This window comes from Sesamum indicum, linkage group LG12, assembly GCF_026168435.1.
Source record: "Sesamum indicum cultivar Baizhima isolate 11 linkage group LG12, ASM2616843v1, whole genome shotgun sequence".
NCBI classification, from domain to species: Eukaryota; Viridiplantae; Streptophyta; class Magnoliopsida; order Lamiales; family Pedaliaceae; genus Sesamum; species Sesamum indicum.
The window spans coordinates 12,896,143-12,920,413 of NC_142668.1; the positions used below are offsets into that span (position 1 = coordinate 12,896,143).

A 24,271-nucleotide genomic window follows, 5' to 3' on the forward strand; every position below is an offset into this window, starting at 1 on the left:
TAATTATTCAATTTTGATTTATAAGAATGTTTGTCTTTTCACACACACGTCAGATCATACTCTCACGATTAATAAGAAAAGAAAAGTACTATGAAGTTGGGTATAGAGATACAGTAAATTTTAATCTAAATCAAGTTTGGTTGAATTTAAATTAATTATATAATAAGTGTAATATATTATTGGTGTAATTGATGTATAATTTTTAAAAATAACAAATTATATAAAAAAATATCATACTTGTTATATTATTAATTTAATTCGACTAAATCTAATTCGAATATACATGTACATAGGTCAGAGGGAATATGCTATTGATTTTCGAAAGTTGATATCCTCCTATCCTACTTAACTAACCACCCGGGTGACATGCTACACTAACATATCAAATCCATCCACCCTTGACCAACCCTAATCCTATCATCTCACAGTTACGTAGATTTACTGTCACTTAGCCCACCCTGATTGCATTCTTTCAAGAATCAGTCTCTCATCATGAAGGAACTCAAAACCCAATATGAATTGTGTACACAAATACAGGAACTCAACACTCAGGTACGCATTTATGTACCTATTTTGATAGGACTCGAACAATGTGGTGATAATAATATCGATAATGTGATTGATTGGATGTGATCAGACTTGATTTAAATATATATATATATATATGTATATGTATGTATTGTGAAATGAATGTTAATTCAGGTGGTATGGTTTGTTTTGATGGGTAGGTCCAGGATATGAAGATGGCGGAGGGTGACAGGTTAGGATTAAGCCGCAATAATGGTACTGATGATGATCCAAAGGTAATGATGAATGTTGTGGGGACTTTCTTCATTGTATTCTTTCTTTGTCATGAAAATGATCTCTCTGGCTTTTCACCATTTTCATTGGGGCAGTGCCCATAAACACACATCAATTTTATGGAAATCAAGTTACCACCATTAGGTGAAGTGAATGCTACATTTCACTAACAATACTTCAGATGTTCACTGAATCTGACAGAGTTAATATACCGATGTGTGCCAATCATTATTGCATTATGTGCTCGGTACTGAAAAGACTGTTCGAGGGAATTAATCTTTCTTGTAAGTTTCATCGACAGCTTTGACAACTGGTACTATGGTTTTTTGACGGAATTGAGAAGAGGGGAAATTTATGAACAAGTGGTGTACACGTTCAAGTGAAAACGTTCTCTTGATGAGTATATTGACCTCTTTGGTTCGCTATTTCTTTTGCTGATAACTATTAATGGATGTATCTCGTGTTTATTTTATGTAATGTGGTTTAGTGATGAATTATCAATCACTGGATGAGAAGAGTAAATGATCTGAAAATGCTACTTTTTATGTGAACTACAGTGTAAAATCAGCAGGGCAGCTGAGATCTTTGCGCCCTCAAGCCTTCCAATCCATGATCAAGCTTACCATGGGATCTGTGCAAATTTTGAGTCGTTTCTTAACTATGATCATGCAAAGACTGATATCCAACGGGCCAGTGATCTCCTGGTGTCGATCTCAGCTTGCGCAGACGTACACAAGATGAAAATTATCGACCTTGCAGTTGCTGCAAGTGAAGAGCTGAGGCTAATGGCCCTAGAACGAGAACCCTTGTGGTTATTCGATATTGACAAGGGCTCTGAGGTTCTGAATGTATCAGAATACAGGCGAAGATTTGTGTCCCTTGATCCAACTCTGGAGGAAATTATCAGAGTGATTACAGAAGCAGAACCGTCAGATCTCCCCAACCTTAATGAAAAAATCGAATGCTGCTCATCTGAAAACGTGTGCATGTCTTCATATAGAACAACCAATGTAGATTCCGAAGCTTCCAGGGCCATTGGAGTTGTTTTCAGTAATCCAGTTGGCCTTGTGAATATGTTCATGGATGTCGTGAGTGTTCTCACTTTGACATTGCAAGAGAATACCCATGTATCATAGTTTTATTGGTATGCGCTTACTGCAACGACCTATTTTCATTTTCTGTGAACAGGACAAGTGGTCAGCAACATTCTCAAACATTGTCTCGAATGCCAAAATTCTTGAAGTTCTGTCCACCGGAAACCAGGAGAACCCGAATGGAACCTTGCAAGTGGTACAAATTTACATATATGCATATGCATATGCATATATAGATGTTGCATGAATCATTAGCATATAGCATATGTTGCGAGTATCAATAATCATTTCAGCTCTTCTCTATCACATTATTAGTACTTTATCTGTTCAATCAAACAAATGCCGGTTCTTAATTGTACATACGCTAAAGAATGCAAGTTAAATTCATATGCAGATGGTGGCAGAATTTCATGTCCCTTCTCCTCTTGTCAAGACTCGGGAAATATATTTCGTCAGATGCTCAAGGCAGATAGATATCGATACTTGGGTGGTAGCCGACGTTTCTTTAGAGACTATTTTCCCTAGTCCGGCAGTAACGTGCCAAAGAAAGCCATCAGGGTGTGTAATTCAAGTCCTTCAAGATGGATTATCAACGGTAAAAACTGCAACCATTATTTCTCAAAATATACACTCATATTCAAAAAGTTCAGACCGATGTTCAAAATCATCTTGAAATCTCCAGGTCACTTGGGTGGAGCACAATGCAGAAAGTAACAGTGTGGTTAACTATATGTTTAGGGGAATACTCAAGTCAGGTTTTGCATTCAGCGCAAAACGCTGGGTATCATCGTTAGAGAGGGAATGCGACCGGATTGCGACTCTAGAGGCAGAAAATGAGTCCCTTAATTACATGTTAACTAATAATGAAGGTCAGCTAATTTTAGTCCCTTTTTCCAAGAAAATTTATATGTTTTCAATATGGTACTGCTTTGCAGGGTTTGGAGCTGCTAGGACTGGTTTATTGAAGTTGGCACAGAGAATGGTCAGACAATTTAATTCCAACATATGCTCAAATGTAGAAAGTGTATGGAGACCGTTGCCGGTACCTGGAGCAGAAGAAATCTTGATTAAGACCAGCTTTAACCTGGACGATCCACAGATCCCTCGTGGTGTAACAGTGACCGTAGCGACTTCAGTTTGGCTCCCTGTGAAGCAGAATGACGTATTCAGTTTTCTTCATTCTGGGTATAACAGAAATAAGGTACATTTTTAACAACATTTTCCTGTTCTTTTTCATGCATATTCGCAGTATAAACTGTAGACACAATGCAGTGGGATGTTCTTTCTCATGGCCTGGAAATTCAAGACGTCATACGAATGTCTTCAGCTCGTAACTCCACAGATTGCATTTCAGTCATTTCAGTAGAGGTAATTAATTCCTTATCTTTCTCTAAATCAACCAACGGTTGATAAATTCTTGCTATAAAATTAGCAGGGTTCATCAAATAGAAGAGAGATCACATACCTGCAAGAAAGTTTCAGTGACTCGACTGCCTTCTACATTGTGTACGCTCCAGTAGACGTTCCTGCAATGCATCATATATTGCAAGGTGGATGTGCAGATTCAGTGGCCATACTCCCTTCAGGTTTTGCAGTTTTACCAGAAGGGTCGCCAGATGACGATGCTGCAACTCAGAATACTATCCTGACAATTGGGTTCCAGATCATGGATGAACAGCTGACGACGCCTGAAGAACTGCCTCCACAGTCAGTGTTGACAGCTTACAGACTCATGAAAGAAACAGTTTCCCGGATTTGGACAGCCCTCCTGCCCAAATCTGGGAATGCTTTGGGAGTCATCACGATCAAATGAATTCACATCTTCTCTTAGAAAATAGTGGGAAATAAAGATAGTATTTTAACATTTGAAATTCTTAACATGTTTTCTTTATATGAGATGCCAGCTCACCCAACAACTTAACATTAGTCCAGTCGCATTGTTAATTTTAACACGTTTCGAGAGAGAATCTCTTAAAATATTTTCAAGAGTTACTTCCTGAAAAGGAATGCAATAACAATGTGAACAATTTCTTAAGCTTAATTTGAGGAATAAGACCTTATATATATCTATTGGGTAAAGCAACAAAGTTTGCAATCTTACCAAGAAAACAAACTGACGTGAGATCAAATTAACCATGGGAACTCGACAGGCAGATCCATTGTATAGTAATTGCATCAAATTTTTTGTAAACAAGGATAAGTGTTGTACATTTCCATATGTTAACAATCCAGGCATACTCAAGCTTTTTCTGTGTTATATTGCAGGGAATTCATATCTGGGAATACTGTGAAAATGGTGATCAGCAAAATAGAGTTGAGAAAATAACTGGTTGTAATTGGAAATGTGAATATGGTCCAAACTCCACTGATTTGCCCAAACAGGTTACTCTGTGAAGCTCGAATGGTAGACATGTAAGTTGTGTCTTTGCCCCCAATATTTTCATGTGAAATCGCAACGGATATCAGCTCACTGGCATATGCAGATGAAGACCGGAAAAGAAACCTACTCCCTTGGAAGAATATCCAAAAACGAAAAATCATGGGAAGGAGGACCTGCCCAGAAGGAAAAGAGTGTCATTCTCTGTAAAGACATTAAAATTGTAAAATTAAGAAATTGAGACACATTTTGCAGAACGCTGGTTACCTTCTTGGCTGCCCAGGATGTAGAATGGAACATGAGCAATCATTTTCTTATGGCCTTCGCTCCAATTGACGGTGCCTGGGTATTGCATGACTTCAGTTGAGGGGTTGGAAGGGCCCAAGACTGACAAACATATTGCAGGCTCACTCATTAAACCCAAATAATCCTGAGCACGTTTCCACACCCTCGCATCTGAAATTCGCGAACGAGCCACCTGAGATAATTATGCCAAATTACTCACACATCAGGGCTATGTAAAAGGCCGAAGCTATAGTTGACTGCCTAAGGCTAGTTATATGCACATATGCTTTGTGTTTGTGGGAACCTTAATGAAACGTGTCTAACAAACCCTAGCCCTGAAAGCTGGCAGCGCAAAAACTTAAAAACAATAATTATGTAAAAATTTCCAACAATTCCGACCTTCGCCAGGGACACACGAGCCCTTGGTAGTAATTCACGATGATAAGTGGCAAGTTTGGCTATTGCAGTCACCACAAAACAGAGGAGCCTTGACTGAGACGATTTTCTGAAACTTGAGCTGCCAGAAACATGGGCTGCTTTACCTAACCCCAAGCGACTTCACCACAAAGTAATAAGGACAATATGAGAATCAGGATATTAGTGCCAAAACCAAAATTCAACACATAATATACCTGCATTTGGGAAATCCTAAAATACCTTGAAGCAAGATTTTCATATAGAAGTAATTCCAGACTCTCAAAAAGTTCACGAGCTGCATCTTTATGAGACCCACCACCACCTCCATACTCCCCAATCGCCCAACAGAGCTGTAATGCCAGTTCAGTCTGTGCAGGAAGAAGAGATGTTCAGTAGAAATTTGTCGTTGCAGGAGTTAATCACATTTATTTACAGAGCAGAGGGGCTTGCTTGGTTGGACCTTTGCAGAGTTGTCATAAGCTTCTCCAAGCCTGTCTACAATTGGCTTCTGCAGCAAGATACAGAGTTATACATCCCTTGTATAAAAGATAAGCAAAATATATCATCATTGTTACAAGTGAAGAACAGAATTCCGCCAAATTTCTTAACATTTAGCATGCCATGGAAGCAACATTACTAACTGACAAAAAAAGGTTCCAGACCAACTTGGCTGGGTAAGGACATGTTGCTACATTGCCACAATAATGAGGTTTTGACATCAAGCAGATATGATTATCCATCTTTCCAAGAAAACTATGTCTGCATATGAAAAATGCAGATATGCATATTCATCCTTATATATATATATATATAATATGTTTAGTGTAAGTGGACGAAAATTACCGGCGTCCGGCTCTAATGCTATAATGGTGTTCAGTGAATAGACGTATCTAGATATGGAGAGAAATTCTTGGTCATAATGTTTTCACTAAGTGTTATTTGCTCAGGCTAGTATCTAACCTCTATTCTGCAAAAGCAATTACGATAATCTCCCAACGTGGAATGATATAATGCTAGACTAGATGACACAACCCAGAATGATGTTCAAGTGCAGCTATCAAATATAAAACAGATTGCAACATTATTTGATTGCCTCAAATCGTCTCCAGTACATATTGCAATGGTCAATGCTAAATTCAAAATGGAGGTGATGAAAATCAAAGCAAAATTTGACTTGAAATTACCTTAAGAAGTGCTATGAAATGAGGCGATCGATGGAAGGCAGCAAGCATGAATTCTAAGAGCCTCTTCTGAACCTGCATTTGTACATCAGTTGCATCATGCGATTAAGTCATATAATATTCGATGGATAAAGTAAAAGAGTTCAACTTAAAATCAGTATCATATAACTGAAAAGGCGCTTGTGTGTGTGTGGAGACTGAGAGAGAGAAGGAGAGAGAATCTTGGGGGCAAAACCGGGGGGAACAAGTAGCACGTGGCACATAACGAGAAAATTGATTCTTGTTTGACATGTGCATGTGGATATATGCCTTATAAAGGAGGTGTAAGAAATGCTACCAATAGTAGCCCCTAAAATTACATGCATAAAAAAGACAAAACAAAAACAGGTTGCAAAAGCATTGAATTCCCTAATACAGGTAACTGTAATAATGAACCAATTCGTTCTCTTTAAAGGAACAGAATGGGGTACCTCCCATTCAGAAGAAATGTAAATAAAAGATAAAAAATAAAATTACCTCATATGAGAAAATTTTGTCTGGAAATAAAGTGGAATATCTTGCCATAATCAGAGGAATCAAAGCACATATTAGAGCTGGCACAAAGATATATCAGAATCAACCAGATGTCCAGCAAAAACACTTCCGCTGAGATGTATGCAGCAGCTTCAGTTATGTTCTATTTCAACTGAAAACAATAATGAGAACCAGTGTACACATACAATCATTGCCATCATGTACTGCTAAGGTGAAATAAGAATCGAGAAGCTTGGGTGCCATTTTGAGTGCTTCCTTCAGTCTTTTGGACAAAGGGGCATTTATGACTGCCTGCAAAGCTGCAGCCATTGCAGGAGAGGTCCAATGACGTTCCTGAAACATTACATAGATATGAAACGTAAGTTTCCAGGTAACTCAACCTAAATAACCGACGCCATTTCTCCCAATTTGTTGGATCACCACATAAAATCACCTACACATACTCCTAAGAGAAATCAGATCAATAAACAATGATATAAATAGATATTATACGCATGAGCTGAAAATTATACAAAAAGTTTTAAGAAGTAGTAACTGCTCTAGATCACAGCCAGTTCAAGGGTAGCACTAAAACAAATTGCCTGACCATTTTAGAAACAAGATTTGCCCATGAACCTTGACTTGTAAAAAAGTGACGAGAACAAAAGAGAACCTAATACAGAAAGCATGAATCCTATAAACATGTGCTAAGGCATGGCCCTCGGCATGATGTGCATTTATGAAATAATGAATATTTAATACTCTCAGTCCAAATTCCCATAATAAGGGGTCATATTTTAAAATGGATCTTTTTCCCAGAATACCCTACCTCCTAAAGCTGAATAACATAGGACCAGTAACTCTCAACCACTAGTTTAGGACAATAGTCGAAAAATTCGTAGAATTTCGATTTTCCAAACTCTATGCTGCGACGATCTAGATCCATACATATGGGAGAATGGGAGTAATATACACGGGCAACCAAATACAGTGAAACAATATGATGGAAAAGCCATAACAATCGAGCCCCTATTATGCTACACTATATCCATCCATCATACTGTATAGTGTTAGCTACCAACTGTACAGAAAGGACATACAGCAAGACCATCATTCTCATCCTTGAGGATATCAAGAAAGAGAGGGTCAGCTACAGCGATAGGAGTGCTATCTTCAGATTCAGAATCTGCACCTCCATCTCCTATAGTTGAGCCAGTATATGCCTCATCCATCAGAGCAAGCAGCATCTGTATTCAATGAGTAAGCATCAGTAATGAAGAGCAAAAACTTTAACCGGTATGGTTTCTAGAAGTTGCATAAAGACCTCAGGAGCAGCACTTTTCTGAATTGAAGCTATGCTGCTTCCGACAAGTGACCCTGAACTTCTTTCTACCTTCTCCAGTGCCACAACCAATACTAGTAAAGACACAGAAAGATGTCACAATGTAAAAACATAACCAATAAATAATTGAAAAATAGCTGTTGCTAGCAGAGGAATGATAATGGTGTTCTCAAAACTTTCAAAGAATTCTTGCAGAAAGCAAGCAAGTGGGGGATAATTAAGATTCCGCATCTGCAAAGTACTCAAACACTTACTCATGCATGAGAAAGGAGGGGAAGAATAAAACAGAGATGTTCATTTCAGCTTAAAGTTTGGGCATGAGAATGCAGACAAGTACTTGAAACAAGAACCTCCATTGGTGGTGAGCTTAACAGGCAAGAATTACCACATCTTCGTTGTTTATCCATTTAGAAATTTTGGATTGCAGTATGGATGAAACTATAGAGCTCCAAACTCTAGTTCTAAAGTTCTAGTGGCATTGAGACTTTAAAGGCCAGATTTAGAATGCGGGAATGGATCATAAGGTCTCTACATGAAGCACTCCAACTTCTGAAGTCCAAATGAAGGCACCACCAAAGCATAAGGCAGATATCATAAAACAATGAAAAATGAACTTACTAGGTAAGTCTACCAGCGATGGAAACAGGGGAATGAAGGATCCAGGAGAGATGAGTCCTGAGAAAACTCTCAGGAACAAATTTTCTAGTCTGCATGGCAAAGAAAAGTATTAATAGCAAAAGAACAAAAGATTACAGTAAAAAAGGCACACTCGGTTGCAAAAGCAAACATATCCAAACCAGTGATGGCATATCATAAAGGTCATATGCCCCCAACAAGTTCTAACAGACAACTAAAACAGACACTACACAACAACATTGGACTTACTTCTCTCCATTCCATGCAATCAGTTTCAGCATTAACGGGAAAAACTGCACATTTTAACAAAAGATGTGAGACACACATGATGCTATAATAAATTAAAGGAATGTGAATTTGCAAAAACTACATGGGACTAAGTTCAGGGAACATGAAAGCTTCTATTCTTCAGAAGCAATCCATTGTTCAGCAAACTCAATCAACCATTAGGCTGCAATTTTGCTGTCTAAAACATCTCAGAAGTACTCCTTCAGTCTAGAAAACCTTTGATAATTGGATGATATGTCATGCTGCAGTATGATGGCATATATCGCACCCATAAGTATCAGGCCAGCTTTATCTCAAATGTTATGCAATTCCTTAGTCAGCAAAGTTCTTTAAAATTTAATCAATAAAGTTCTCTAAACATTAAGTTTGCACATTCATCACATCAGACATAATCAATATCAATTTATCCTTTTCCACTGTAGCTATAGTAATTTATCTCAAACATATACCTGAGGAAGTAATGTAGGGAAAGACTTTAGCAGTTTTTCTTTGTTTGAGCTCAGAAATTCAAGAGTTGCCTCAGCAACAACTGGGTCTGCAAACTCACTGCAAGAATAATTAGAAAGGAGCAGGTGCATGACAACTATCAAATCGATAATTTCAGTCTACTCTACTGGCAAAAAATTCATGAGTAAAGAAAACCACAAATTAGAAGACAGAGACTTTGAATTGACCTTTATATCAATTTCTACTGATCCAGTAAAAGGTACGAACTTAGACAAGAAACCACTTAAAAACAATTTGATGAATGGGCATTTTAAATCTTTGGTGGCCTTTAGTTGCTTGGTATGGTAGTTCCTTGGGCATATGAAGTAAAAGCAACAGTTAAAAATCAAATGTTGCTCCATCAATCTCAAATCAGGAGATGAAGTACTCATTGTAAAGATGATGATTCTTTTCCTTTTTCTTCTTTAAAGTATCATTAAATCAACAATCATGGGCCAGATTAAACCCATCAAAAGCTACCAACAAACCAGTACCCAACAATGATTCGAAACTTATTGCATAAAGTGAAGTGGGAATCCAAGTGTTGAAGAGTTAAACTATGGACAACCTACTGCCTCTGCCAAGCACAAAGTCAAATTCTGTCGCGATTCCATATTTTTCCAATACTGGTATTACCAGTCTTTCGTTTTTCATTTGACACTGGAAAGAGAGCATACAGCTGGCAAAATATATAAGTGTAGGACGGATTACATGATATCTCCACTCTTTTTGAAATATAGACAAGAAAAGAAAATATTTTGCCTTACCGACTCAAACATGATCTGAAAAATGTCCGCAGACTAGGATCGGCATCATGTAATACTACATCTCCAAAATCAAGAAAAAACTGAAGAATTGCCTGAATGACAAATGATAAATTAGAGCACAAGTAAGCAGTTTGAATTAGCATTCATAACCTCTGTAATCGAAAGTTGCAAACTAATTCCCATACGACATTTGCGTCACAATGCATAAAAACCTCGCAATGGCACAATCCACATATATCTATGTGTGAATGAACGAGTAGGTAACTCTATACATGTGTATCGTCCGTAAGTAGTATTCTAGTGAACATAAGAAAAATGTTACACAGTTCAAAATGTCCGTAGGCATAAACATAATATTACATTAACTTAAGTGACTTTCCTTTCGTTAGTGGGTGTTTCATGGGCTCTTTGATGAGTGCTGCCAGTTGCATTTACTAGGATTGCATCATAAGCCCTCCAAAGACCAATGTAACCAAAAATAGAAAAAGAAAAAAAAAAAGATTCTTTGTTATAACCGAAAATTTAAATCACCCCGTTGAATTTAAAGTGAACTACTCTGGTAAGGTCATAAAATTGCATAATCAGATAATAAAAGGGGGGAAATTCTCATCGGACTGTCCACATTTTAGCTTTTTGACTTGTATATACTTTCATATATAACAAACAACTAAAAAAGAAAAAATAGTAAAAGAAAAAAGAGGGTACCAGCAAAAGAAGGCCGTTGGAGGTTCGACTCTGGGAAATTGAGGTAACGCAGCGCTGAAATATTTTGTTCAGATGGGGGTAAACCCTAGCCATCAATTCTTCTGCTTTCTCCGTTTTGCAGAGCTCATGCAACCTTTTGACCTACAAAATCAACACAAACATGAGAAGTTTAGACAAAAAATCACCAAAGAAAAATTGAAACACTGAACAAGAATCAGGAAAAAACAAAAAAAAGAAGACTGAAAGTAGAAAGAGAAATTAACGGAGTTCATAAGCGAAGGATCGGAAGCAGGGTCAGTGGCGTAATTGGAATCTCTGCCGGTGGACGACAACGATCGGAGATGAAATTCCCATTCTTTATCTCTATCCACCATTTTCAATTGCCTTTCTAGATAAATCTTTTAGCTTTTCCAATTGTATTAATCAGTCAAGGCTACAGGAAATGCACATTCATTCTCTCATTATTGTCGAGAAGCTTGCGAATTTTCAAGTGCTTCAGCACTACTTGCCAAACTGAATAAAGATCTTCTCTGGTCTTTTTAGCTTTTGATAATAATAGGGTAATAATTGATAATTAGAGATAATTCGAGGGGCAAACTGAAATTTACTTTCTGCGAATGTTTTGGAAAGTTATTGGGTATAGCTGAACATGTTATTATTTAAATTTGTTTGAGTATTGTCGAGTTTTAAAAATTATATCTTAAATTTAATTTAATTATTGATCTTAATCAAATTTCAAAGAACTTTAACAAAATTAAATATGAATTAAATTGGAGTAATTTGATACTTTTATATATATTATTGTTATTATACTCATACAATAGAGTTAGAGCTAAGCCCAAATTTTTTATTTAAATTTAATTTATTAAATTTAAATAAATTTTGATTGATATATTTTAATCAAATATCGAATAATTTAATTATTTTTTTAAATGGGAGAATCTTAACATGAGTTTGGGCGTCCCAAGAATTTAATTGATTAGCATAATTTTTTAAAAAAAAAATAAAACCTGGTATTATTTTTATATAATAATAATTAATGGGGATAATTGTATTTTTCTCCCCTAAGATTTTGTATAATTACACATAAATTTTTTATGATTTAAAAAATTATATTTAGGACTTCTAATATTTGTTTTGCCTAACAAATAACTCTTTAGATAAATAAATTTTTTTAAATTTTTAACAAATAAAAATTAATATTTTCATTAATCGAATGAAATACAAGCCCATTAACTCATGGGCCACAAACCACTATATATAATAAATGGGCCACCCAATTCCCAACCCATTTGCATGCTATATAAATCGAATTCTCACCAAACATTCTTCAATTAAAATGTTTCAAACATTTAAAAAAATGAAATAAAACTGAGATGCAACATTTATTATCAACAAATGTACTTAGATTTTATGGGTTCACTCATAACATCTCATGCAGATGAGAACATATTAATTTCAGGACAGAGCTCCACATTACAGCACTGTCAAGATTTGGGAAAGTTGCATCACAAATCATATAGATCTTAGGCTCAGGCTTATTGGTAGGGACTTCTCACTCTCCCCTGCATATCTTGGGCTTATGAGCCACGGACAAAAGGTCGAGACCTACTTCCACGCGGACGCGGACGGAATTTCTTGCAACTTATAACGGGACGACCTCATCAAGCAGAACGTGTACTTGAATTTGGATTCTGCCATTAGTCCACTCACCTGGACAAAATGCCAAGGTGATAACTACTATGATCAACACACGTCTCACACTTATAGGAAGATTCGTCATGATAGCCATACTTGCAAGGACCCGATTTTCAGAAGAAAGAATGAAGATCGCATCTACAAAATCAGCTACCCTAATGGAGGATCGGCTTCTGGGGTGGCTACTATCGAGAAATTTCTAATCCAGAGAGTGAAGAACACGACCACAAACGTGAATGACGTCAGATTTGGCTGCACAAAAAAGAGCAAAACATCAACTATGGCCCTAGTTCTGGTATCCTTCTTTGATCACTCAACTGAGCAGCATAATCAGAGGGCGATATTCTCCTACTCCTGGTTTCTACCTAAGGTTTGGCAATGATATTATCAAAGGCAAAGGCAAAGTAGAAATAGCCCCACTGGTGCAACATCTGTACTACCCCTATGCATATGCACTAGACTTGATTGACACAAGTCTTGGAAATCTTAGACTCAAAATTCACAAAGATGCTTTACACAATAATAGAACAAACACTGGTTTCCTCATTGACACCAACACTATACTCTCTAACATCCATCGAGCTGCTTACATTAGGATCCCAAGAGTACTCGTACAGGTTCGACAAGAAAATGTCTGCTGCAGTGCTACAAAATGCATTCAGGGTTGAGGCTTGAGCATGTGATTGTGTCCATGACATTTCATTTTAGGGTGCCGGCGGAGAGAGTTTTCCTTCTGAACAAGGACAATACTAGTTTCTGCCTGGGGCTGATGCCGACTGTGTTCGGAGCTATGCAACAGCACAACATGAGGTTTACATATGCTGTAAACAAAGGAACTGTCTCATTTTCGCCTGATGATTGTGTTGCTAGTGAGAAAGCATGAGTTCTTGATGCTGTCCTTATTATAAGTTTCGTTCAATTTTCTATTTCAAATTATATTGCAACTTTTATATCACTTAACTTACACAAACGCCAATGCATATAATTTTTTTCTTAAATTATATAAACGACATAATTTTTTTATATATTAATATGAATAGAAGATATGATAGGATTTAAAATAGAAAATTCAAATTGACGTCAATACAAACATGCTAAATTTATAAGAATCACATCTTATGTAATATAGACTAATATGATTTGTTTTAGCTTTTTAAGATGTTATATATGTTGGATTCGTTATGAGTATAAAATGTCGTTAGCGATTAGACTGTGTATCAACCAGGTAAATAATTGAAGCAGAAGGGATTTTTTTTACTTTAAATTGTTATTTCATTTTATACGTATTAATTTTTCCAGTAATATTTAATAAATTTAAATTTTAGAAAACTATATCTAAATCTAATCCCAGCTAGAATAAAAGATTAGTGAATACGAATAGATTTTGAATTTAGAAAATCATATATAAATCTAATCACAATCATGCCTAAGCCTCCTGTCAAAGTGAAAAACGTTTAAACGTAAAAGCGTTTTAGGATTAAGCTAAACTAAAAGCTGTTGACAATAAATATCATGTCGTCGAGCTCGCGCCACCTCACCACTTATTCCTGCTGCTTCGAACAACTCAAACACTCTGGAAATCGCCGATCCCCACGCCACTCCGTCCTCCCATCTTCGTCTGTAGTCTCTCGCCATGATCTTCTACTGTTATAATCGTATATCTATGCTATACTCCTCTCTCTCTCTCACTCTATATATATATACATGTGTGTGTGTGTATCTATATCTCTCTGTCTGTCTTGCTCCTGTTATAGCTAATGTCTCTAACCCCAGATTCTTATTATATTTGGGGAAAAAGGGGTGCGGGGTTTTGGTTAATCAAATGTTTTCTTTTCTTGGACGTGTCTGGAAATGCAATAATGTTTTTCTAACCTCGTATGCTTTACATAAATGTTCGCGGACATCCTAGCGTTGTGTTTCTTAAATTGATTGCTGCATTACCCTCTTTATGGATCTTTTTTTCTGTTAATTTCTGTGTTTAAAGAACATTCGCCATGTGGGTTCGTTCTACGGTCTTGAATGTATTCATGGGTTGGGGAAGTTTTTGAGTTTGAGTGAAACATTTTCTATCAGGGAGGAATCCTGGGGCGTTGATTCTCCAACTTTAGAGGCAATACAGGATACCTGAAATCTCAGTAGTGTTGTTTTGGGCGACATTCTGGTTTCTTGGCTGTTAGCTTGTGCTCATAATTTTTAGCTTTTCCATTTTTTGGCTTCTGTTAGGTAATGGTAAGCATACATATACTGTTAAGCACTAAAGAAACTCTAATAACACCTTTTTGTTTTCTCTGAAAAAGGGATGGATTGATGGGAAGCTTTAAAGTGATGAAGGTATCTACAGAGCAGATAATTGATGATGGGTATGACAAAATCAGCCTTTTACCTGATTGCATCCTTCATGATATTCTGTCCTATCTTCCTACTAAAGAGGCTGTGTCAACATGTGTGCTATCTAAAAGATGGAAGTACTTATGGACTTCTGTTCCCAGCATCAACTTTGATGATTCGTTGCTGTACTCTAGTCAGTTTGACTTTTGGCATCCACTTGATGTCACGCGTTTCATGACTTTTGTTGAGAGGGTGCTTCTACTAAGAGACACATCTGACGTGAAAAGATTCCGCCTTTCTTGTCGTGTTTGTTTCAGTGCATCTCGTGTCAATGAATGGATTTTAGCTGCTATCAGGCGAAATGTTCAAGAGCTTGATCTTTGCCTTTTTGTGGAGGAACCTTTTGCGCTACCCAGTTGCGTTTTTGATAATGAATTGCTCACAGTCCTAAGATTAGAAATGAATTGTACCCTTCAGCTGCCTCCTCGAATTTCTTTCCCATGCCTTAGAACATTGCACCTTTGTCTTGTCACATTTCCTAATGATAACTTGATGCAAACTCTATTCTCTAGTTGTCCATTTCTAGAAGAATTGGCTGTGTTAGATTGTGAATGGATGAATTTGAGGAGTATCTCGATAACTATGCCTTCACTTAAGGTCTTAATAATAGATGATTTGCCATTTTGTTCGGTCGATGATCTTCGGGGTTGTGATATCAAGATTGATGCTGGAAATCTGATATTCTTCAAGTACAGTGGTTATCTATCAAATAAGATCAATTTATATGGTCTTTCTTCGTCGGCACTAGCATTAATTCACATCCCAAACCATTGTGGGAGGCAGCGGGAGATTGCTTGTCGAACCATCAAGCTGTTTGGAGGGCTGAGAAACGTTAGTAGCTTGAGAATATCCAGCGGCACCATTGAGGTAATAGGTGATGCGAGATGCATTTTTAATGTTAGACAACATTGGTTTATTATTGATGATTGTTGTTGTTTTTTCCTACCATGCTAACCCTATTGCTATTTCATGGTGAAGTCTCTCTTTCTTGTGGAGCACGTGATGGATCGCCTTCCAGTGTTTGAGAACCTGACCCTCTTGGAGTTAAGGGGGGAATTTGGGGAGCATTCTACCAAGCTGTTGATAAAGTTTCTACAATGCTTGCCTAAGTTAGAATCTCTTGATTTTTGCGAGGTAGATAATGAGGACAAGAAATCAACCTTAGCATTTAAAATACTCAACAACTAAGTGGTTGTTCTTGCATCTAGGGACTTGGTCGCTGTGAAGACAGTTCCAGGCTGACATCAGTTCCGAATTGTGTCTTGTCGAGTCTCAAGACAGTTAACTACCGGAACCTCCATGGGACTAATAGAGAAATATGGTTTATGAAGTTTTTGCTGGAAAATGCAATTGTATTGGAGAAAATGAATGTATTTTGGTCCAATAGTTCCTCTCGTGATCAAATCAGCCGAAAGGAAATCAACAATCAGTTGCATACACTCTATAGAGGCTCCAAGAATTCTGCACTTACTGTTCACATGAAACCTCCATGTAGCTTGTAGGTAAATTTTCCAAGCTCAGTTTTTTCCTCTTTTAGATGTTACTTGCCGAAAAGTTATCTTTATTTATTTCCCCTTTCCTCAAGTTGGGGCACTTGTCATATGTGTGTGGAAGATAGAGTGGTTCTATTCAGGTTTCTCAGATGCATACTTCTTATCTATAACGAATTTGACAACATTAAAATGAATGATAAAAACCAGAATTTTGAAGCCTTTCTCTCATAACTAATAATTGCACGAATGACTTTTATTTTGGCGTGCCGCCAGCCCTTATCCTCCATTCCTCCTAATACAAAAAAAGAAAAAAAAAGAAAAAAGGAAAATGGTTATGCTTTTCCATTTCTGCATGTTTGCTTATCAGAACATGATAACTCTCTGCAGATTTATTGCCTTCTGTGTCCTTTCCTACTATTTACTTCCCCATGCCCTTGTGCATTTCACTGCAAACTGAATCCACTTCTGATCAAACTGCTGGACCATTTGTGGAGTTGGTATTGTGGTTTAAATCATTCGAATTTGGTAAACTATTCATTTCGTTAAATTGATCTTTTGCCAATTTAGTTTACACATGCCTTGTTTCTTTATGGAGTATGTTATATCTCCAGATGACTGTTTAGTCACTGACGCCATCTCACAGGCGCACCATGTCCATTTGCTGATCTGCTCACACTAACACCACCTTCAATGAACCAGTCGCTAGCTGCTGATGTATCTTGCTTGAGGTTTTTTGTGTTACTTCTGTTCAACATTGGAACATCAGAACTACCAGAAGACCCCCAACTTACTGACGTTCATGGGCTGCCCTTTACTGATGAATTTTGTTTGACATATAGCTTTTGAATAGTTGTTCATATATGTATATTGATGCCCATAATGTCATACTAGTCAAAACTTGGGTGTTTTTGTTTAATGTATTCTCAAGCGGTAGATTCCTTCAGTGTCTTTGATTTCATGACGGGGTGCCATTGTCCATTTTGTCGTTTACAAAGAAATTTGAATGCATAGATGGTGTTGGCACATCTTGGAGTATTGACTTCGTATCTTGATTTAGGAAAGCTATCTATTAGTATATGTCACTATTGTATTGGCTCCATTTTCAACTACATGATCGGAATGACGAGGTTTATATACATGTGGGCATTAGAGTATGTGCGGAGAAATGTTGACCTACATATGGAAGTAGGTGAACAAGTGTGGAAATGGGAGCTCGCAGGTTCCCCAGAATATGCCTTTTTAGACGGACGGATGAGTTGTCGATATAACAAGGCTATGTATATATCCTTCACTAAAGTAGCAGACTTTTGTTTTACTTAGGAGCTTTTCTCAGGCTGACTGTGGAGATATTCAACAGTACACAATCAAATTGGAGTGTGGCATTTACAGTCCAGTCCAAGGTTCAAAGTTCAAACAAATTAAGCCAACAGCAGTTTGGAATTTTCTCCGCCTGCCCCTTTTGAATACAAGAACAAGCTTGCTTTTCCCTATGTCTCTTCCTTTTTCAGCAAAAGTTAATAACCAAAAAGGAGGCTGACAGCAAAATCATAGATGTCCTACTCCATCACTGTTTCTTTGTAATTGAATTTTCTTTACCAATTTTTTCAGTTGATAATGCGACATCCTGATTTAAAATTATTACTATTTGATGCTGATGATGGTGATGTTATAAAAGACCAATATACCCTTCAGACGAGGGTAAAACAGTCTACACAATTTGAAGGTCTTTGACCAAGGGTCAATCCTTTGGTAGTTACATGAGCGTACTTGACTCCTAAAAATGAGGACGCTTAAACACCATTCACGGATAGTGGATACTGAACGTGGATACTCAGATAAGCTTACTGATATCACTGGATAACAGGGTATATAAAGGAAGAGGTCGCGGGGTACCAAGAGAGGTTTTTTTGGCGAGGTCTTGAGTTTATCATCTTCACTTAACCTTGAGAGTTATCTCACATATATACACCAAAACTAACTTGAGCGTCGGAGCACCTACGCCGGGATCAACCCCGGCTAAGTGACGTTCGTTCCTTGCTTGCAGATTACCTTCTAAATTACGAACGCAGAGCAGGTTGCTGGCTTGGAAAGGAGCTGAATTTTCGAGCCGGATCATTTGGCGCCGTCTGTGGGAACGAAGGTGACGGATAAGAATACAGTTGAGAAATGGAAACTCCGGCAGAAGACCCAACACCAATTGCACATCCATCCCGACAAGAGATAGATACACCCATGACCGGTCGAGAGGAAACGGTACAATTGACACGGCGGGAACTGCAACAGATGATGGAAGAGGCGGGGAGAAAAGCCCTGGTGGCCTACGAGCGAAGAACGGCAACCCCGTTAGAAAGAGAAGTGGCAGGAAAAAGGCTGTTTCAAGAAGGAGAAGATGCCCGAGATAACGAAGGAATGAGTCGACCAGGAGCAAATCGGAAGGGTCCCTTGCCCTCAGACGTAGGGTCCAGTAGCAGGGCTCCAAGTCGTCCTAGGGGACCGGCTATCTCCCGAGCAGAAGTAGACAATGTTAGTAAACAGATTGCTTTGCTGGGAAAGCAAATTGACGAACTTAAAAAAAGAGGAGAGATAGTGGCACAGCATCGGAACTCACCTTTCGCCAATCAGATCCTTATTGAAACTGTGAATCCCGGTTTTAGGATGCCGGACCTCCCAAAATATGATGGAACACGGGATCCACAAGAACATATAGCTGCTTTTGATATGGTAATGAACTTATACGGGCAGGCCAGTTCCATAGTTGCTAAACTATTCGTTACTACGTTGACAGGAAAAGCTCAGGAATGGTTCATGAACTTGCCACCGGGTAGTATAGAGTCATATGAGCATCTGGTGCAGAAATTCGCATTCCATTTCGCTTCCAAAAGAAAGCAGAAGAGATCGGCCACGCATTTATTTACTATCCGCCAAGGAGAGAGTGAGAGTCTGAAAAGCTTCATGGGACGTTTTAATAACGAAACGTTGGAAGTGCAGGATCTTAGGATAGACATGATGACTAGTATCTTAATCCATGGATTGAAAAAAGGAGTTTTTGCATCGGCTTTAGCACGGGACCCGCCTGTCGATACAGAGCAGTTGATGGCAATGGCACAAAAGTATATTGATGAAGAGGAGATGAATGCAATGAAGGATGAGGAGTGGAGAGTAACAACAGAACGAGCCAGAGATGGAAGATTCGCTAGAGATCGAGATGTGCGATCAAAAAAGGAGAGGGAAAAGGAACCACCCTACCAGCCGAAATATAGCAGGTATACTCCTTTAAATATGACCAGGGCCAAAGCTCTCATGATGGTAGAAAAAGATAAGATATTGATGTGGCCGAAGCATACAAGGGTTACTCCAGCCAAAAGAAACTCGAACAAGTACTGTCGGTTTCATCGAGAGAGAGGGCATGATACAGAGGAGTGCTATCAATTGAAGGATGAGATAGAGCGATTGGTGCGACAAGGGTATTTTCGGAGACATAACCCCCATAATTTTGAAAGAAGACATGATCGCAGAGGCAGATCGAGAAGTAGAGATCACCGGTCAAATTGGGCAGAAGATCGAAGGAACCAGACGATGGCGGAGAATGCGCCTGTGAAAGGCATCATCCATACTATTGCTGGAGGATCAGAGGGATGGTCGAGAAGAGCTAGAAGGAAATTTGAGAGAGAGACTAGGTGGGAGCGGCGTAAGCAAGGGGTACACACGACAAGTAACCCCGAGATCGTGTTTGGAGATCAAGATGCTGGGACCAGGATCGTGACAGATAATGATCCAATGGTGATACGAATGGACATAGCAAATTTTACAGTCCACAAGGTTCTGATAGACAACGGGAGTTCAGCAGATATAATATTTAAGGAGGTGTTGAATAAGATGGGACTTGATAATGTAAGGCTGGAACCAGTAAACATTCCCTTGGTAGGATTTGGAGGAAGCGAGGTCGCATCACTTGGGACGGTGGAGTTACCTGTATCTTTGGGAGAAGAACCAAAACGCAAAACATTGATGGTAAAATTTTTAGTTGTGGACATGCCTTTTGCTTACAATGTTATCCTGGGGAGACCTGGGCTTAATTCTTTCAGGGCGGTGGTATCAACGTATCACCTCAAGATGAAGTTTCCCACGGCATCGGGAATAGGGGAGGTCGTGTGCGATCAGATCGAAGCCAAAAGGTGTTATAGTGTATCTCTGGGAAAGAGTGAGAAACATGAGAAAAGAAAGCCCCAGAGTATGAAGAACGAAGATTGGCAGACGCTGAAAGCGGGGAGAATAGAGCCAGTTGATCATAAAGAGGTGGAGTTGATACAAGGAGACCCGACCAAGGTCACCAAGATAGGAACCAACTTGGGGCAGTTCGAGGGAGCGATGATTACTTTTTTAAGGTGTAATGTTGATATGTTTGCATGGGATCCGTCCGATTTTCGGGGTATAAACCCGGAGGTGATAGTACACAGGCTAAATGTGGACCCATCCATGCGACCTGTCCAACAGAAGAAGCGAACCTTCGGAGCTGAGAAAAACGCGATCATTGAGGGAGAGGTGAATAAATTGCTTAAAGCAGGGTATGTATCCGAGGTTCAATACACGGATTGGCTGGCTAATGTGGTCGTGGTGCCGAAACCAGGAGGTAAGTGGAGAATGTGTACAGACTTTACGGATCTCAACAAGGCATGCCCGAAAGACCCCTACCCACTGCCGAGGATTGATGTCCTAGTCGATTCGACGGCCGGGTATAGGACATTTTCCATGATGGATGCGTATCAGGGATATCATCAGATTTTTATGGCACCAGAAGATCGAATAAAAACCTCCTTTGTAACTGACCGTGGGATTTATTGTTATAACGTTATGCCTTTTGGATTGAAAAATGCAGGGGCAACGTACCAAAGGTTGGTGAACAAAATGTTTGCCCAGCAGATAGGAAAAACCATGGAGGTGTATGTGGATGATATGCTGGTCAAAAGTCAACAACCAGATGAACACCTGGAGCATTTGAAGGCAGCCTTTGCGATCATGAGAGAACATGGGATGAAGCTTAATCCCAACAAATGTACATTCGGTGTTGGTGGGGGCAAATTTCTCGGATACATGGTTAGCGAACGTGGGATTGAGGCTAACCCAGAGAAGATAGAAGCCATACTGAATCTGAAGTCACCTACATCCATCAAAGAAGTTCAAAAGTTGACAGGTAGAATTGCTTCTCTTAATCGCTTCATTTCTAGGTCTGCAGACCGCAATTTACATTTCTTTAAGATATTGAGGAAAGTGAAAGGGTTTAAGTGGACCGAGGAATGCGAGCAAGCTTTTCAAGAGTTAAAAATTTATTTGAGATCGCCGCCTCTTCTGGCGAACCCTAAAGAAGGGGATGTGTTATATCTTTATTTGGCTGTTTCTGATGATGCGGTTAGTTCGGTATTGATAAAAGAGGAGGGAAAGGTTCAGAACCCGGTGTATTACGTGAGTAAGATGTTGCAAGGAGCGGAAACTAGATATGCGGAGATCGAGAAGTTAGCATTGGCGGTTGTGGTGACGGCCAGGAAGCTAAGGCCATACTTTCAATCGCATCGAATAGTGGTAAGAACTAATCATCCGCTCCGAAACATTCTTACTCGACCAGAGGCTTCGGGTAGAATGATAAAGTGGGCGGTCGAGTTGGGAGAATTCGATATCACTTATCAGGGTCGAACGGCAGAGAAAGCTCAGACATTGGCGGATTTCATGGTGGAGATATCCGGTGTTCAGAAAGGTACGGAAACATGGATGTTGCATGTGGACGGATCCTCTAATGCAAACAATGGTGGAGCAGGAATACTGATCGAAGGGCCAGGAGGAATGGAGATCGAGGTCGCTGTTCGGCTGTCCTTTCCCGTTACAAATAATGAAGCCGAATACGAAGCCTTACTCTTGGGTTTGGAGCTAGCATTGGAAGCTGGAGCACACATTCTCGAAGTCTATACTGACTCGCAGCTAGTCGCTATGCAGGTGGAAGGACTATACGAAACTAAAGAAAGATCTATGGCAGATTATTTGAAGAAAGCGAAGGAGGGGATGCAGAAATTCTCCCAGTGCAATATTCAGCAAATCCCCAGGAGTGAGAATGAAAGAGCCGATGCGTTATCAAAATTAGGGGCTACGCTAGCAGGAATAAAGGACAGAAAAATCACGGTGATGATAAAGGAGCGATCCGCGATCTCAGAAGGAATGGAGACCAATGTAGTGACTCCAAGATGTCTGTGGATTGAAGATATATCGACATACCTGAGGGAGGGGATCTTGCCTACTGATGCCGGGCAGGCTAGACGCATTAAGTTCAAAGCTCCAAGATTTACCTTAATAGGGACGCAATTGTATAAAAGAACAATCGAGGGACCCCTCCTCAAATGCTTAGAGGACGCCCAAGCCAGGTATGTTCTACAAGAAATTCATGAAGGGAACTGTGGAAATCATTCGGGAGCCAGATCCTTAGCTCTGAAAGTAACCCGACAGGGATACTTTTGGCCCACAATGATGAAAGACTGCAAGGAGTTTGTACGCAGATGTGAGAAGTGCCAGAAATTCGCTTCGCAGATTCACACCCATGCAGTGCCGATGACCCCAGTTCCAATTACATGCCCATTCGATCAATGGGGTATAGATATAATGGGGCCATTTCCTCCAGCTCGAGCTCAGAAGAAGTTTGTCATAGTTGCTGTGGAATACTTCTCAAAATGGGTGGAGGCAGAAGCTGTCTCAAAAATCACGGAAAGGGAAGCAATAAATTTTATATGGAAGAACATAATCTGCAGATTCGGGATACCTCGGGTGTTGATATCCGATAATGGGACCCAATTTCAAGGAAGAAAAATAACGGCGTGGCTACATGAACTGAAAATACAGCAAAATTTCACGGCGGTCGGACATCCCCAATCGAATGGTCAAACGGAGGTCACAAATAGAACCATATTGCAGCATCTGAAAGCCAGGCTGAGATCGAAGACAGACTGGAGCGAGGAACTCCCAGGAGTACTATGGGCTTATAGAACAACCCCTAGAAGCTCAACAGGTGAGACTCCATTTTCTTTAGTTTATGGTTCTGAAGCTGTAATTCCTGCAGAGATAGGAGAAGAATCGCAAAGGATTATGAATTTCGATCCACAGACAAATGGAGAACAACGAGCATTCGACCTGGACATACTGGAGGAAAAAAGAGAGGCAGCACGAATCAGGATGTTGCACCATAAAAGCCTAATGCTGAGGGGTCATAATAGATGCGTGAAGCCCAGGTCGTTACAGGTTGGAGACCTGGTGTTGAGGAAAGTGGAAGTTTCGAAGCACGTGGGAAAACTCGATCCCAACTGGGAAGGGCCTTTCAAGGTTATTGAGATCGTCGGAAAAGGGACATACAAATTACAAGATGCTCAAGGCAACGAAGTACCCAGACCATGGAACATACAGAATCTCAAGAAATTCTATGTTTAAAAGTTCCTTAAAAGGAAAGCCTGAGAAAGGCACTTTAGCTCAAAAATGTTAGCTTCGAGGTAGGCTAATCTGTGAAAGATTACAAAGCATACACTCTGTAAAAGACCGATAGGTCTGGTAGCCTGTGAAAGGTTAGAATACAACCTGGAAAAGGTTAATGGAAGTTCTTTTCTTTTGTTCGTGAAACCTGTGAGCAAAATCTTCTATACAAGCAAAGAAATAGAAACGTTAAACTGAATCTGTGAAAGATCGATATAATACGATTAGAGAAATGGGTATTACACAAGGCAGAAAGTTCATAAAGATTTACATCTTTTCTATCTCATCTAGTAAAACGGA

At 39.1% G+C, this 24,271-nt stretch overlaps 3 protein-coding genes across 16 annotated transcripts; 2 read left to right on the top strand and 1 right to left on the bottom strand.

Annotated features, from left to right (window-relative positions):
• Positions 1-732: 732 nt before the first annotated feature.
• Positions 733-3,818, top strand: LOC105175143 (homeobox-leucine zipper protein PROTODERMAL FACTOR 2). 2 transcript variants are annotated; one of them, XM_020698294.2, is made up of 8 exons: positions 733-803; positions 1,359-1,889; positions 1,990-2,091; positions 2,290-2,490; positions 2,578-2,764; positions 2,831-3,096; positions 3,168-3,263; positions 3,331-3,818. In XM_020698294.2, the coding sequence occupies exons 1-8, from the start codon at positions 738-740 to the stop codon at positions 3,706-3,708; spliced, it is 1,827 nt and encodes a 608-aa protein (XP_020553953.2). In that variant the 5' UTR covers positions 733-737; the 3' UTR covers positions 3,709-3,818. The 2 variants fall into 2 exon arrangements, with proteins under 2 accessions (XP_020553953.2, XP_088732476.1); XM_088876350.1 differs by lacking the exon at positions 733-803 and adding an exon at positions 1,096-1,218.
• Positions 3,819-4,054: 236 nt separating this feature from the next.
• Positions 4,055-11,415, bottom strand: LOC105174836 (AP-5 complex subunit zeta-1). The gene is made up of 16 exons (XM_088876351.1): positions 11,156-11,415; positions 10,893-11,033; positions 10,188-10,279; positions 9,384-9,480; positions 8,896-8,939; positions 8,629-8,717; positions 7,993-8,084; positions 7,769-7,915; positions 6,875-7,022; positions 6,672-6,748; positions 6,159-6,230; positions 5,435-5,482; positions 5,215-5,342; positions 4,957-5,113; positions 4,540-4,750; positions 4,055-4,448 (listed from the first exon to the last, which is right to left on the bottom strand). The coding sequence occupies exons 1-16, from the start codon at positions 11,264-11,266 to the stop codon at positions 4,399-4,401; spliced, it is 1,704 nt and encodes a 567-aa protein (XP_088732477.1). The 5' UTR covers positions 11,267-11,415; the 3' UTR covers positions 4,055-4,398.
• Positions 11,416-14,070: 2,655 nt separating this feature from the next.
• On the top strand, positions 14,071-17,429 carry LOC105174837 (F-box/LRR-repeat protein At3g58900). 13 transcript variants are annotated; one of them, XR_016063264.1, is made up of 6 exons: positions 14,071-14,206; positions 14,888-15,845; positions 15,957-16,112; positions 16,187-16,476; positions 16,859-16,996; positions 17,083-17,429. XR_016063264.1 is itself a non-coding variant. In XM_088876620.1 (6 exons), exons 1-6 carry the CDS (start codon positions 14,103-14,105, stop codon positions 16,926-16,928), a joined length of 1,293 nt encoding a protein of 430 aa, XP_088732746.1. In that variant the 5' UTR covers positions 14,072-14,102; the 3' UTR covers positions 16,929-17,072. The 13 variants fall into 13 exon arrangements, 12 of the variants coding, with proteins under 12 accessions (XP_088732738.1, XP_088732746.1, XP_088732740.1 ...); XM_088876620.1 differs by lacking the exon at positions 17,083-17,429 and having other exon boundaries at positions 14,072-14,206; positions 14,888-14,950; positions 15,236-15,845; positions 16,859-17,072; XM_088876621.1 differs by lacking the exon at positions 17,083-17,429 and having other exon boundaries at positions 14,097-14,245; positions 14,888-14,950; positions 15,236-15,845; positions 16,859-17,072.
• Positions 17,430-24,271: the final 6,842 nt, after the last annotated feature.